The following is a 14,706-nucleotide window of genomic DNA, read 5'->3' on the forward strand; positions in this document are numbered from 1 at the left end:
ACAGAAGCTTTGACTACCCCAAACTGGTCAGTAGCCAGTCAAGATTCACATGGCACCCCAGAGTGAGAGGCACTGTCTGAGTAATAATGGCGAAGTGACCACGGTTCATGGCAAAAGGCAGTAACGGTGCCCCTTCACATCTGGAATATTTGCATCCAATGCCATTCATGACACATTCTGATGGCAATGTGGTTGCTCAAATCCAAACTCATGTCCTGAAGCCAGGGAAGCACAGAAGTTGCAGCAGAAAGGACATGCAGTCTCAGAGTTGCTGTACTGGAAGGAGAGGCAGGCTGCACAGTACTCAAGGGTTGCAGCATGACACAACAAAATGGGAGCAAGTTTGCACCAAGAGGTAGCAATCATCAGCCCTAGTAGCTGGCGGGATAATCAGAAGTAACTGTTTATGTGGAAGAACTTAGTGAATATTTCGTTTTGAACCATTGTTGACTCCCCGATTGTGGAGGTCTTGGGAGCGTTTCATGTGCTTTTTGCCATGGGGACTGGATTCATAAACATTGGTAAATAAATGAAGGCATATCCATGAATCACTGCTTAGGCACATTACAAAGTTTTGATTTAACAACATTTTGATTTAGTAAACCCACAGGGTTATTGTGGATTTTATGCAGTGTAAATGCTTCTTTTACTATATACTTGCCTGGGAACATAAGTTGTCAACATAAAAAAGCTAGAAAGCTGTGGTTCATTTTTGTTCCTCCTACTCTTGTAATTCTCTCTTTTGTTTATAAAGCCTTCCACTAATGTATTTTATTTGGAAGCTTAATAACAGAGACAGCACAGTGTAAAAGAATCTTTAACTAGAGGCTACTGAGAGGCAGAACAAAGTAACAGAAGGATGAATATCAGTCTTTCTTGACTGTAAGCAAATAAAACCCTGGTGACAGTCTCCCTGCCACTGCTCTGCCACTTAAGGAAGCAAGGAGAACAGTCCTTACTGAAGTACATGTTCTTGTTGAAAATGTAAAAGGCACAATATTGAGCATACTGCATAATATGTAGTGATTCACCTTCCACATATGTGGAATGCACATATGCATTCTTTTTTCTATACTGCTCTTCTGCTCACTTTCCCCCCCCCCACCCAATATTCCTTAGGCTTTGAACTCTCATTTACCCAAGCTGTCAAATTCCTATGAAAGAGAAGCCTTTATCCAGGACTATTTTATCAACCACAAGGAAAATGAAATCTTGGTATCTGAATTAAAACACAGCATTGATTTCCATAAAAAATTAAAAACTGAACTTTTCCTTTATGTTTTGGCTGCTGAAAATCATGGGTGCACCTGGAATGCAGCCAAGTGATATACAGGTTGCAAGGGACACCTGGAGGTGAGCGCATCCCAACACCTGCTCTGAACAGGTTCAGCTACGTCAGATTGTTCAGTGCCTTGTTCCTGTCAAATTTGGAATGCCCCCAAGGGTGAAAATCCCACATCCTCTCTGGGCCCCTGTCCCAGAATCAGAATACCTCAGTGGAGGACTAATTTCTTCTCATATCTAACCTTAACTTCTCTTGTTACAATTTGGGTCCTTGCATTTTGTCCTTCACCTGCTGCTTCTCCGTGATGACTCTGAGTCCATTTTCCCTCAGCTTTTCAGTGGTTAACTGTAGACAGCAATAAGATCCCACCCTTTACTCTTTCCTCTCCAGGATGAAGATGCTTCTTCGCCTTCCTCGCACACCACATGTCCCAGCCAGCAGCTTGGTGGCCCTGTACCTCCAAGGCTGGGCTCACACCAGGCTGTCTTCTACCAGCAAGGCCAGAAGTTGCTGTGGCAATCCAGGTGTGGTCTCAGGAGCGCTGAGGAGAGTGAAGAACCCCTTCCCTCAGGCTGCTGGCTGAGGTTCCCGCTGCAGGGCTTTGTACGGGCTGTATAACCCAGCTGGCCTTTGCTGTAAGGACGCGGTGCTGTCACAGGCTGAGCCGAGGAGCTCGGGGCAGCCTCTGCAGGGTTGCTCTGGGTCCATCTGGCATGCGGTCTGCACGGGCGCACAGGGCTGTTCCTGCTGCACGCAGGACTCGGCCTCCGTCGAGCTCAGTTTGCAGCCGCACGCTCGGGCAATAGGTGGCGCTGATGGACGATGTCCCCGAGAAAACGTCACTGCGGAAGAGAGAGCCAGAGAGGAGAAACCGGGATTGTGTCCTCACTGGGAGCAGCGGCCAGGCAGGACGAGCAGACATGTGGCGGGAGATCCTTCCAAACGCATGGTGAGATCTCCTCGGCACGGGGAGCAGGGACTCCAAACTGGGCTCCCTGGGCTTGGGGCTGCGAGGAAGCCCCGGGAGCGTCACCGGGGGTGGGAGAGTGGGAGCAGGCAGCTGAGTTCTCCTGAGCATGAGTGCGGAGGAGGTGTTGATCGACTGAGCCTTGTTTTGTGTCGCTCAGAGAGCTGCTTCTGGGACAGGCTTGCTTTGTTAGCAGTGCAGGGTTTGTTCTACTGCCTTGATAGCTGTTTTCATACCTCTGCTCATCGACCTCCAGGATGTAAGTGCAGGGGGCTATTCCTACCTGTTGCATAAGCTGTTTGTTCTTATCAGCCCTGTTCTTCCATGTCTGGAAGTGATGTAAGGGGGAAAAAATCACACAATAGGTTGTCTCAGCAAATGTTAGCAAATTGCCTTGGAGGTTACTGAGATATCCAGTACAGGCTCCAGGTTCTGCACTTCAGACAGCAGAGGGAAACGATTCTAGGTGATAACAAACACCCAGTGGAGTTAGTATTTCACGGATTAGCAAGTCTTTTTCCTTTTTGGTATTTGTTCTGGTTTGTTTTCTCAAAGTACTATTGTACCAAAGAACTTCCTCATGTAGGTGTGTCCCACAAGGCAGAGTAACAAGACTTGCTTCTATTGTTGCTAGATTTTAGGTTGTGCTTTTGTACTAGAAGCTACTAGGCTTAAAGGGAACCGAGGAGAATACTTTCTTTTCCTAGCAGACAGGGGAGACCTAAAGGCTTGATATCCAGTCAGGAGTAGCTAAAAGTGTCAAAGGTACAGCAGCTCCTTAAACTCTGGACAGGGAGGGATCCACAAGCCTCTGCTGGTGCCAGCCCTGCAGCACGATCAGCACCACATGGCTGGGAGCAGAGCAACCCTGGAGCTCGGAACTGCCCTGCTGAGGCTGTGCACCTATTGCAACACAGCAAAGTAAACAATTTTCTTAGCTCAAGTTACATGGCTGCTCACAGGATGAAACACCGCAAGGATACCTATGCAGTTGTTTACTGCCTTTCATCTAAATTGTGCTGAAGGAGGGAATATTATGGCAACAAATTAAGTAGCTAAAGCACAGCCCAGAAACACTCTGTGCAGAGGCAGTGCTTTGTGAGCCCCTCTCTGCCTATCCTATCCAAAGAATAGGAAAAATAATGGCAGATGTTGCCAGGTGGCTAAAGAGCTGATCACATCCCTGGGCAATGAGTGGTGCTGGCAGGGGACATTCTTTGCACCATCCAGAAGGGTTGGAATAGGACAACACTATCAGACTGAAAGGATCTTTGTTTTTTCCCCTTTTGTAGGGAGAGCATCATGTCCCGGATCAGGTGAGTGGAATAGCTGTTCTGTGCTGCGGCCTCCTCTTTTGGTTACTGCCCTGACTGGGGCACAGTATCATCCCTTCTGTACTCTGGATGACAACAGCAACAAAATCTTCACTCCCAGCCCCCTTGCAGCCCCCTGCAGGAGCCCCAGACACCTCTACTAATCCCCAAGGGAAGCTAGAGAACTTGAAACACAAGTCAGAGGGATGGGAAGGTACACTACATTTAGGACTGCATGTCTGTCAGCTCCAGCTCTGGCAACTTGGCTCCCACACCTCAAGTGTGGGACCTTGTTGTTCAGAACAGAAACAGGGGCACCAGCAGATACTCCTAACGTGAGAGCTACAGGGGAGAGCCAGGATTGCCCTAAGAGATGATTGAATCTGTAGGGGAGCTGTGTATGAAACACTGACAAGAGGAGCATGTCCAGCACATGCAGTTCTCCTCAGCAGCTGAAGACTTTTGTCTCTCTTCCTGCTCCTCAGCCCACTCTGCCATGCAGCTTTTATTCCTGGACAAGTCCAGCTGCTACTGTCTCATTCATTGCAGTACCTGCCTCAAAGTAGCTTGGCCCATATCCTATTGAACTTTCTTCCCCTGGGCATCCTGGTTCACAAGGAAAGGGACAAGGAAGACTTGTGATCAGCAAGTCCTGATCAGCAAGGACTTGAGACCCCTAAGAAGCCTTTGTAGATAGAACCCTGCCCCAAACCTTACCTGTGATCTTCAAAAACAACAGAAATGCCCAGTCCGTGCTTACTGCTTGGGATTTGGAGGCATTTGTCCCTACTCATTCCCTATGGATGTGCAAACAAGCTTCAGCATAAGTCCCTTTGACGCTGCTGTTGTTTAACACAAGCAACTTTGTGCCTCCCCAGGCCTTTTGACTATTCTCAGAAGAATGCAGTCCTGGTCCCCGTGGCTGCCGTGGGGGTTGGAGGGATGCTGCTTTACTGGCTCAGATCTGGACGCAAGATCGAGACTATTGACGTGGGCGATGGGTGGTGGGGCGCAGGCGAAAGGCCCCCCAAAGGGAAAGAAGACACAAGTATCCGTCCCTTCAAGATTGAAACATCTGACAAAGAAATCGAGGTACTGTTGGCTGGGGGGTAAGGAGGGGCAGAAAGCTGCAAGGGGAGGCAGTCCATCACCCACCTCACTGCCTCGAGGTGATGCCTTGGGGGTGATAGCAGGGCACTTCCATGTGCCAGGGCAGCTACCCAATTCCATTAGATGATGCTCTGGCTCACCATTCTTTACGAAGGGGATTTGAGCTCCAGTCCCTTGCAATGTCCCCTAAAGGCTTTATGAGACAGCAGCCCCTCTGTGCAAGCTGGGGCTTCTCCTGCAGAAAGGCCACACTTTGAGCAGCAGACTTAGACAGTGGGTCTGTGGATAGTGGAGCAGGGCAGGACGGCATTGGGACAGCAGTGGCACCAGTAGGGCAGGACTGAGGAGCTTCCACAGAGGAAAAGGCTGTAAGGCTGAAGAAGGATGGTGTCTTGACTGAGTCATAGCTCCTCCATCCCTGCATGCCTGTCTCTAATTATCTGACCAAGCAGCAGCCAGCAGCTCAAGGTGAGATTCTTATTCTCCCAGCCAGCAGTGCTGCCAAGCTCCTAGTGCCAAAAACCCTGAAGTGAGTTAGCAGCAAGCCAAGAGTAGGACCCAGTACTCCTGGATGCCCATGGGAAACTTGTAGAAAGTTGTATTCCCCATATAAACAATTCAAGCAGTTAGTTAGAGTATGGCACTTCTTCAGGAGGGCTTGTGGTGTCCCAGAGAGCAATACAAAAGCCAGCAGAGCCAGGAGACCCTGTCTGTGCTTGCCCTGGCACAGGGCACCTGCTAGCAGCTGGCCAGCCTGGCAGGAAGAGCTTCCTTCCACAGGATCTGCATCAGCGCCTGGATCGGTTCCGCTTCACACCCCCCGTGGAAGGAGCTGCCTTCCACTATGGCTTCAACTCCAGCTACCTGCGGAAGGTGGTGGCCTACTGGAGGAATCAGTTTGACTGGCGCAAGCAAGTGGAAGTGCTGAACAAATACCCCCACTTCCACACCACCATTGAAGGTGAGGGGGCCTCTCGGCCTTGAACAGGTCTCACTCAGAAATGCACAGCAAGAAGGGGGAGATGTAAAAAGTGACAATATTTGAGATAACTTATGCAACAGCTTAGTGATACAAGTGAAATATAACTACTGGAAGCTCTATTATTAATAACCTTATAGGGATTAAGATCATTACACAGTGACAATAAGATTAGGTCTGCTTCAAGATGGGCTTCATGTAGCTCTGAACCCATGCTAACTAATGATGAGGTGCTCTTCAGTGATTGCCTTGAAGCCACCTTTGAAAACTGTCAAATTCAGCCAGACTGAGGCTGGAATATCCCTCCCCACCACACAGTAGTTTAGCCAGGTGAGTTTAGCCAGACTTTACATAAATGATCTCTAGATTAGGGTAGAAAGACTTTACATAAGTGATCTCTATGTTAGACTTCTATCATTCCCTTTTTCATGTTTCTCTTTTAACTACTGTAATGTTTTTGCATGTATCTTACCCACATTATGCTGTTCATTCAAGTGTAGTTCTTACTTATATACAGTGAGACGAGTTTCTCCGGAGATGGATGCTAATCTCCAATGACCCCAATAACTGTGGCTGGGGTCAATATTTCTCTCTGTATGTAAAAGATGAGACAACCGATACTATGCCAGGCATCCCCTTTCAGCCAGGCATCTTCTGCTGCAGATGCTAATTACAGTTTTGCCTCCCTCCTTCTACAGAATGCAGAGCAGAAACTGTGGTCCCAGGGCTTTAATTTTTCTTTCTTGGATGTGTGGCAGGGATTGATATCCATTTTATCCATGTGAAGCCATCTTATGTTCCTCATGGTCAAGCTGTTCGACCTCTGTTGATGGTCCATGGCTGGCCTGGCTCCTTCTATGAGTTCTACAAGATCATCCCTCTGCTCACGGAGCCAGCCAAGCACGGCCTGAATGAGGGTGATGTGGTGTTTGAGGTCATCTGCCCCTCCATCCCAGGATATGGTTTCTCAGAGGCCCCTCACCAGAAAGGTAAGCAATGAAAAAGCTCTGTTGGAATTGCAGTTTTTGGAGTAACACCTCAACCATCCCAGGCAGCCCTGGGCACCGCAGTTTGTAGTGCAGATGCCTGGCTCTTCACTAAGGCCCATGTGGCTGAGGCTCTGGGGCTGGCTGTGGAGATTTGCAACACAGTGTTAACTGGAAGTCAGGTCTGATTTCGCTTTCCACTGAATTTCTTTCATCTTGTGCTCACTTTCTTTCCAAGGAGTGAGGCAGAGCAGCATTGCACACTGTCCCTTCCCACAGCTCCACACACACATGCCTCAGCCAGGTCAGTCTTTGGCCAGGGGAGGAAGACTAGGACCAACAGGTCTCCTGTGTTTCCCTTTACCTACAGAGTTTGACTCCATAGCAACTGCTCGGATATTTCATAAGCTGATGAACAGACTGGGCTTCAAGGAGTACTACCTACAGGGAGGAGACTGGGGATCTCGCATTACCACAAACATGGCCCAGATGCTGCCACAGTAAGTAGCAAAGGAAATCAGTGCAGAAGAGCTGCCTCCAGTTCCTACCCTACCTTCTGGCTCTATAGTCCTACCTTCTGTTTGCCTGCTTCTCATCCCCTTCTGCTCTGTTTCCTTCAGGGAGAGCCCCATCCTGCATATTCAATTGCATTCATATGCTTTGTATTGATTTTTTTTTTTTATCATGATGAACCTGAAGGGCTTGGTGTATTTGATTCAGTCCAGTGTTTATCTCACAGATGCAGTCAGACTTGTTTTCTAGAAAACTTGGAGACAGAAAATTGCTTAATTTAACCCTCTATTCCTTAACTTACTTTCAGGTCTGTGAAAGGGCTTCATCTGAATGTTGTTTTCATCACCATAGACAGTTTGGGAAAGGTGATTGGTACAATGCTTGGGGCTTATGTACCATGGCTTGTAGGCTACAGTAGGGAAGATGCTCGACGTCTCTACCCTTTCATACAGAAGAACATTTTTGATGTCCTGCGAGAGACTGGATACTTACACATCCAAGCCACCAAACCAGACACTGCAGGTAATGTACCTTCTCTATATCCCTGTGAACATGGTACACTAATCGCTCGTGGTACATGAAAACAAAGGCCAGCCATATTTAAGAAGCAATGAGTTCTGGTGACTTGAGTACAAGAGTCATGTGGGCAATGAGCTCATGGGGACGAGAACTGTATAAAATTAAGTCAAAAGAAACCACTCAAAAAAAGATGGAGATTTCAAGTATAACTTTTTCAAGGACTTTTCAATAGCATGCCACTTTCCTTGATAATTAACCCCTTTCCATAAAGTCTCTCAAAAGGTAAACAAAGGGTTCTGAAATTGAAGCTTTGAGAAGTAAATGGGGCTGAAAACAAGAAAAATACCACAAGCAAAAGAGGTGCAATATGAAAGTTGAAAAAAGGTAGACAAAGTTCAAACACCTGAAAAGCCAGAATGTTGACGTCCTGGGGCCAGGGGATAAGGACTGTGAAGAAAGATATGGCCATTTCATAAAGCTTAAAGGAAGTTTTTGCATCAGTCCTCACTAGAGAGGATTCTGGGGTATTGCTTTATTGAAATAATTCCTCATCAGGAAAGACAGCAGAGCTGTCTCAGGCTGGTGTCAGATTTAGAGACCAGAAAACAAACAGTCCCCCATCCTGGCAATTCACCAAAGGAGAAGAAGCAGCTCAAACTGGAATGTCAATGAATGCCTAGATTATTGCTTGAAGTGATTGCAAACTCAAAGAATTAAAAGGAGATAAACAATATGCCAGGTGGGGGCAAGTTGTGGTGGTGGTGTTTCTGGTTGCTTGGGTGTTTTTATGGGCCAAAAAAATGTAGGTATCCAGAGAAAAATGAAGATTACTATGTCTAGTCTCTGAACAGGAATCTGACAGAGTTGTTTAAACAAGGAGATTTGATTTACAGGGGAAAATATCACAGGGAAATCATGTTTCAAGAATCAGAGCTCTGGCAGAATCAAATAGCTATAGACCCACTAATGGAAGTTATATAATCTCAAAAAATATTTTGTTGGGAAATATTTCAGTTCAATATGGCTTAAGAAAAGGATTAAAACTAGTCAGTGTGAGAATCCAAGCACAGGAAATAAATCCACGAGTTCTAGGGGAGGGAGAGAATCACAAAAATCTGACACCTATACCCTTTAACAAGACCCTAACTTCTCTATGAATAAAAGTTAATTATTAGATGTAAAATTGACAGCTATCCAAGCTTTGGTTTATAAGTGACTGGTTGATAAAAACAGCCAATAAAACCTGATATCAACAAAGTTCAAAGCAGTTTAAGAAAGTCACAATTCAACTGGGTTCAAGTTTGGCTGCTGTCCTATGAGAGAATCCATGAGTCAAGGGTAGTGCTCTCAAAAATCATCTGGATCAAAGATTAAGGTAATTTTGCAAACACTTAAAAAAGAAAAACCAAAAAGCAAAACCACAGAATCCATTATATGCATAATATTCTGAATCTGTTGCATTCCTGTTAGACCTGTTTTATAAATAAATTTTAGAATCAGAATACATCCCATTCTAAGGACAGTGCTCCCAAATACTTTACCTGAAATTTATTTTCAGACTGCCATCTCTTTACATCTGAATTTGCTCCTTCTGCCACACATCACCAAGAAGCCAATGGAACTTCCTTAGCTCTCAGCTTCTTTTGTATAGGAATCAGGTGAATTTGTAGTGCCCTCAGTTACAGCCAGAATTCCTTTGCAGGGAATTTGTCACAAATAAAGCACTATAAGGGATAGATAAATACAGACTCTCTACTGAATTCTCTAGAAAACTCCAAACTCTTCATGAAAGTTCAGTTGCCTGGCACTGAAGCATTGCAGTGGCAGGCAACTGCAACAGCTCTTCTCCTCAATTAGGTTGTGGACTGAATGACTCCCCAGTGGGGCTTGCTGCATACATTATGGAAAAATTCTCTACCTGGACAGACAAATCATTTCTGCATAAAGATGATGGAGGCTTGGAAAGGTAAGATGTTAGGTTATGACCTTATTCCGTGAGAAGTCTCATTGAAAGAATGAGAATGGTGGGAGCTAATATGAGGATACAGGTAAAATACTGGCCTGTCAAAGCTGAAATTTAAGGAGGAAAGGCTGACATGACAAGCACTAGTTTAAACTTACAGCAAACTGCATGCACACTACTGCTTCAGCACCAGGTAGTTTTGCTCTGAACACACAGGTGCCAATTAATTTGCTGCTTGAAAATAAGTGGAGCATGAGCCCAGTATAGAGCACTGAGAAACAGCTTCCAGTTAAATTTCTTCCTCTCTCCCAACAGCAAATACTCTCTTGATGAGCTTTTGACCAATGTGATGATTTATTGGGTGACATCCTCCATTGTGTCCTCCATGCGATACTACAAGGAAAACTTATCCAAGGACACAGGAATTCATAGCAGGTAAATTATGTGGCAAATTGCAAGGCAGATTTGCAAATGAGGTTGAAACATTTGCCTATATCAACAGTTAGATCACTTACAACAGCACATTTAATTAGTTCTAAGAAAAACAGAAGTCCAAATTCTTACTTGCTTTTGATAAATATAGTTAAGGGTCACTTTTCTTTTGAACCTAATGCACACAAGGTAGCTTGCAGCCAAGACAATGCAAAAGACTTATCAAAGCACCAAGCACAGTCTTGTGTTCAAAATACAAGTCTATATACTTATTCACCAAAATGTGATTTGTAGCCCAGTTCAGTGAAAACAAAACAGAAGATCATGGGTACATCTAAGAGAGAAATTTAAACTGAATTAGGAAGGCTACTACTTGCTGGAGAATAAGCTAAGAACTACAAGAGTTAAGCACAAACCTGGGGTAGCAATTTGGAGAGTAGTACTTGAAACCCAGCGCCTTGTGACAGCTGGTACATAAAGATGATGCTAAGAGAGGCTGACCACAAAATGTTGCTGAGCAGACTTCTCCAAGTAACTGAGCATCTGAACAAGTAGGGGAGTCTTTTTCTTGGTGGACTGAACCAGCCCCTTTCCTGTTCAGAGGGTCATTTGTTATGCATTTGGTGCCAAATTCTAAAGCAAACAGGAGCTGGCTCATTTCTCAGAGGTGTTGTATCTTGTGATATAGCACAACACTGCGGCTTACAAAAGTTAAGCTCAAAGATAGGGAACATTTCAAGAGCAACCTGTGTTCAAAGTTGGCTCTACTTCACACCTCTACAGATCTCATCTTCAAAAACTCAATGATACCTGAATAGAAATGAAACTCCTCAGTGGAATGCAGACCAGGAGGTGCATTGCACAAAGTAGGGAAACTTCTCCAGCTGAATGTGTTCCCAGAGACAGAGGTTTTTATAGACTTCCCCCAGGACTTGTTTCAACAATGCAATTAACTTATGTCTTCTAGGGTTGGAGTATATGTTCCCACAGGCATTGCAGCCTTTCCTCAGGACATCGTACATATACCACGTGTCTGGGCAAAGGATGTCTACAAGAACATCATCACTTACACTTACATGCCACGTGGAGGGCATTTCGCTGCCTTTGAGGAACCAAAGCTCCTGGCACAAGACATCATGCAGTTTGTCCGAAAAGTGGAACGGCTGTGAGCCTGCAGTTGAAATATATGCACAGAATGGAAGACTGGATTTGTTTAATCCCTCAAAATAATCACATATAGAAACCAGCATTTTATTTTGATAGTAATTACAGTACTGATTTTTAAAATCAAGTTCTAAATGTTTTCATAAGGAAAAAAAAAAAAAACAAAATCCAAAAAGCATCTTGTGTTCCTTTGTTCCTAGCACCATATCATTGCTGCATTCATAGTTCAAGTATAACAGAATATGTAAACAGTTTATTGCAGTAACATTGCACTCATCTGAGGAAGAGAGGTGGAAGGAACTGGTCAATGTGCTTCTGTTTAAAGACTTATTTAAACACTTGGGCACCTGCATTCTTAAACATGTGTCACAAGCAGTTTTGGTGGAAGCATAAAGGGTTCTAATCACCTGAGCACAAACACTCCTACATTCAAGTTATATTTTCTTCAAGAGACCTGAGGTTTCATATTCAAGTGGTAAGCTGCACATAAGGCAGCTTTCTTCACTCAAAGTTTTTTTCCCCTAGAACGAGCTTAAGAAGCAGCTACTGCACATTGTAGACAGATATTAATGGATATTACAGCAGAGAGGGCACTCTAGTGTTCTCCAAGCTCAAAAACATCAAATTAAGTTCCTACTACTTCTCATTCCATTCAAAAAGGTCAAAGTTAAAATATTCACCAAGCATAGAGGGTTACTTCAACCTTTACCCTCTTCACAAAGGATTTTTACCACCCCATTTTTGACTAGTAACAGCAAGTACCCTCACCAACAATAAGTTCACCTTTCTCTTCAAATGGGATGGAGTTATTTCAAGCTACTGAAAGCTCATTACAGCACAGATAATAGTCCAGCTGACTGAAGACAACTCCAGCAGATATCTAGTTCTAACACTGCTCTCAGGGCTTCTCTCCCTGTCCTGTTCTGCAGTAGGCACCAGCCCAGAAGAACAGGCTCAAGTCCTGATTCTAAGTAATACAGTCTGACTAAGAACAGGAATTTGGCAGGTAAAGATAGTGCTAAATTTGATCACATTCTCCTGATTTCTATGCATTTCAGAAACATTTAAGTCAAAGTTTCTTCCTCAAGTGAGAATAATCTTCCATTATTGCAGCAGCACTTCTAACTTTCTCTGAAGAGGGTTAGCAAAGAAACTGCTTACTTTTAATCTTATATCTAACCAATTCTGAGGGCTGTTAGGCAAACATTAGTAAAAAAAAATAAATGGCTTTTTGCTACCCTGCCTCCACAGTACCGGTCTCTTTCCATCTCCAAGTCAGAACCAGCTACAAGATTTTTCAGTTGCTGAAAAGTCTTACTTTGGAGTGTTAAGGAACAGAAGGTGAGTTATAAGAAAGTGTAATTTTACCAAATAGATGGACAAGCACTTGATGACTCAAGTGGGGCGCACACCATTGCAGCTGAGGCAGTGTCAGGAGCTGCGGCTGTTGCTTGCAGGGTTGCCAAGGGGCCCCTGGAAGCAGCTCCGCCCATCTCCACGGCAGCCCTGGCAGCTCCAGCCCTTAGCAGAGGAACCGCCTTCATCCTGCTCCATTCTTTAGCAGCTGGAAATAAATCCCTCTTCCGCAACAATGTTACCTCTGTCCCGCTCCAGTTTTGCCCGCTGGTTTTCCTGCTATAGGGAGCCTTTCAAGGACTGCAGAAGGTTTTCCTGCCAGAGAGTTATTTTGCAGGAAGTAACTTCACCTAAGAGAGCCTATGGGTAACATGGCAAAGGCAGGGTCAGAAAATGGCCACATTAAAACTCAGGAGGAGATTGTACATATCCAGCCTTTACCAGTTCAGCAAACACACAGCAGGGAAGTTTTACTCCCAACACATTAATTCATCCCATCAGATGAGATCACAGATCAGGTCCCTAAAGAATTGCTGAACCTGTGTACAACTGTTCCTTAAAATGGATTTACCTTCAACAACAACTCAGGAAATAAGGACAATAGAGGAGCGCAGCAAGATACAGGAAGGCAGTAGACACCATGAAGAAAAAAAAAAAATTCAGACAGACATGGTTCAAAAATACATGGTTACATTTGCTAAAATTAACACCTAAAGAAAAAAAAAAGTAATCAATATTCCAATTAAATTTCCATGGAAACTATTCATTCACTAAAGCCTTTGAGGGTCACCGGTGCTTGGAACCAGACATAGTCCTCCCAAGCAGGTGCTGTGTGCTGTGGAGGTGAGGCACTAACGTCGAGGTCTCCATCACAGGACAACTTAACAGTCAGCTTCCTCCCTCGGGCCGGCACTTGGTAGTTGAGCTTGGGCCGGAACCACTCAACACCACAGTCACGGTGGCCCTGGACCAGGACAAGAGTGCCTGTGACAGGGAGAGCCTTAAGTTCACTGAAGACATCAGCAACAAACAGGCGGTGAAAGAGCTGGCGAACGCAGGGCGCAGTCTGGAGGCTCTCTTCAGCAGAGCCCTCACAGAACCCTTCCAAATTCAGCTCATAGAGCTCCTTGGGGTTCATGACGTTGCCTCCAAGTAGAAAAAGAACCCGAGGAACCAGTGTCAGACTAAACATGACTTCCAGGTGCTGGAACAATCCCTCCAGCTCCATCAGCAACTGCTGGCACTTTCTGCTTGCCAGGCCCAGGGAATGTGATTTCCCAATTCCATCACCATCCTGGAAAACAAAAATTCATATTAACACATTTAGTTATGAACATGTATTATACTCTGCAGAAAGCACGGCCCATCCCAGGGAGTCAAGGAACAAGCAGTTTGTGTTCGTTTTGAGAGCTACATGGGGAAGACGCACATCTTCTCTCCACATCAGGAGATACAAGAGGAACACGAAAGCACAATCCATAGCTACTCAGCTAGAATCTGAATCGCACTACCAATGAATTCCAACAGGAATTAGAAGCCCATCTTTCAAAGATCAGCCATCTCCCTGAAATCACTTAATAGTACTTTTTTTGTTTGTTTTTTTGCTTAGAGGTAACAAACAAAGCAGTGACTCGCTTTGAGCAGAAAGTCGGAAACAATCAATTAAGAGCAATTTGCCGGCACCTTCAGCAGCCTGAACATAACGCTGCTTTTGCCTCGTTTTGAAAAGATGAGGTAGCATTTATGAATGCAGCCACAACAAGCGCTTTACTTTAAAAGCGCCGACACGTTACTGTACGAGTCCCCGAGCGAGAACAGGAGCTCGCAAGCAAAACCCAAATGCCACGGCCCCCCTAATCCCCCGGCCCGGGGGTGACCCCGCGGCCCACGCCCCTCACCTGGGCCGCCCGCCGGCAGAAGAAGGCGAGCTGCTCGTAGGGCAGCGGGAGCTGGTTCCGCTGGTGCAGGACGTGCTTCAGGAGCTCGCAGGCGAAGCGGTAGCCACTGCCCCGGCACACAGCTCCCGGGAACGCCACGGCCACCGCGGGGCTGCCCAGCACCGACCGGTCCCCGTGGGGCCCCATCCCGCCGCCGCCGCGATCCAGGCCCGCCAGCGCCG

At 45.6% G+C, this 14,706-nt stretch overlaps 2 protein-coding genes across 2 annotated transcripts; one reads left to right on the forward strand and one right to left on the reverse strand.

Annotated features, from left to right (window-relative positions):
* Nucleotides 1-2,107: 2,107 nt before the first annotated feature.
* On the forward strand, nucleotides 2,108-11,406 carry LOC128785992 (epoxide hydrolase 1-like). Its single transcript, XM_053938915.1, is given in 11 exon segments — nucleotides 2,108-2,198; nucleotides 2,201-2,234; nucleotides 3,545-3,568; nucleotides 4,444-4,657; nucleotides 5,456-5,636; nucleotides 6,413-6,643; nucleotides 7,011-7,140; nucleotides 7,461-7,675; nucleotides 9,530-9,638; nucleotides 9,951-10,070; nucleotides 11,035-11,406. Coding segments are annotated over 11 exon segments (1,551 nt in total). The 3' UTR covers nucleotides 11,237-11,406.
* MAD2L1BP (MAD2L1 binding protein) lies at nucleotides 11,381-14,706 on the reverse strand. The gene is made up of 2 exons (XM_053938916.1): nucleotides 14,486-14,706; nucleotides 11,381-13,881 (listed from the first exon to the last, which is right to left on the reverse strand). The coding sequence occupies exons 1-2, from the start codon at nucleotides 14,669-14,671 to the stop codon at nucleotides 13,351-13,353; spliced, it is 717 nt and encodes a 238-aa protein (XP_053794891.1). The 5' UTR covers nucleotides 14,672-14,706; the 3' UTR covers nucleotides 11,381-13,350.

The sequence above is a fragment of the Vidua chalybeata genome, chromosome 3, assembly GCF_026979565.1.
Source record: "Vidua chalybeata isolate OUT-0048 chromosome 3, bVidCha1 merged haplotype, whole genome shotgun sequence".
Taxonomy (NCBI): domain Eukaryota; kingdom Metazoa; phylum Chordata; class Aves; order Passeriformes; family Viduidae; genus Vidua; species Vidua chalybeata.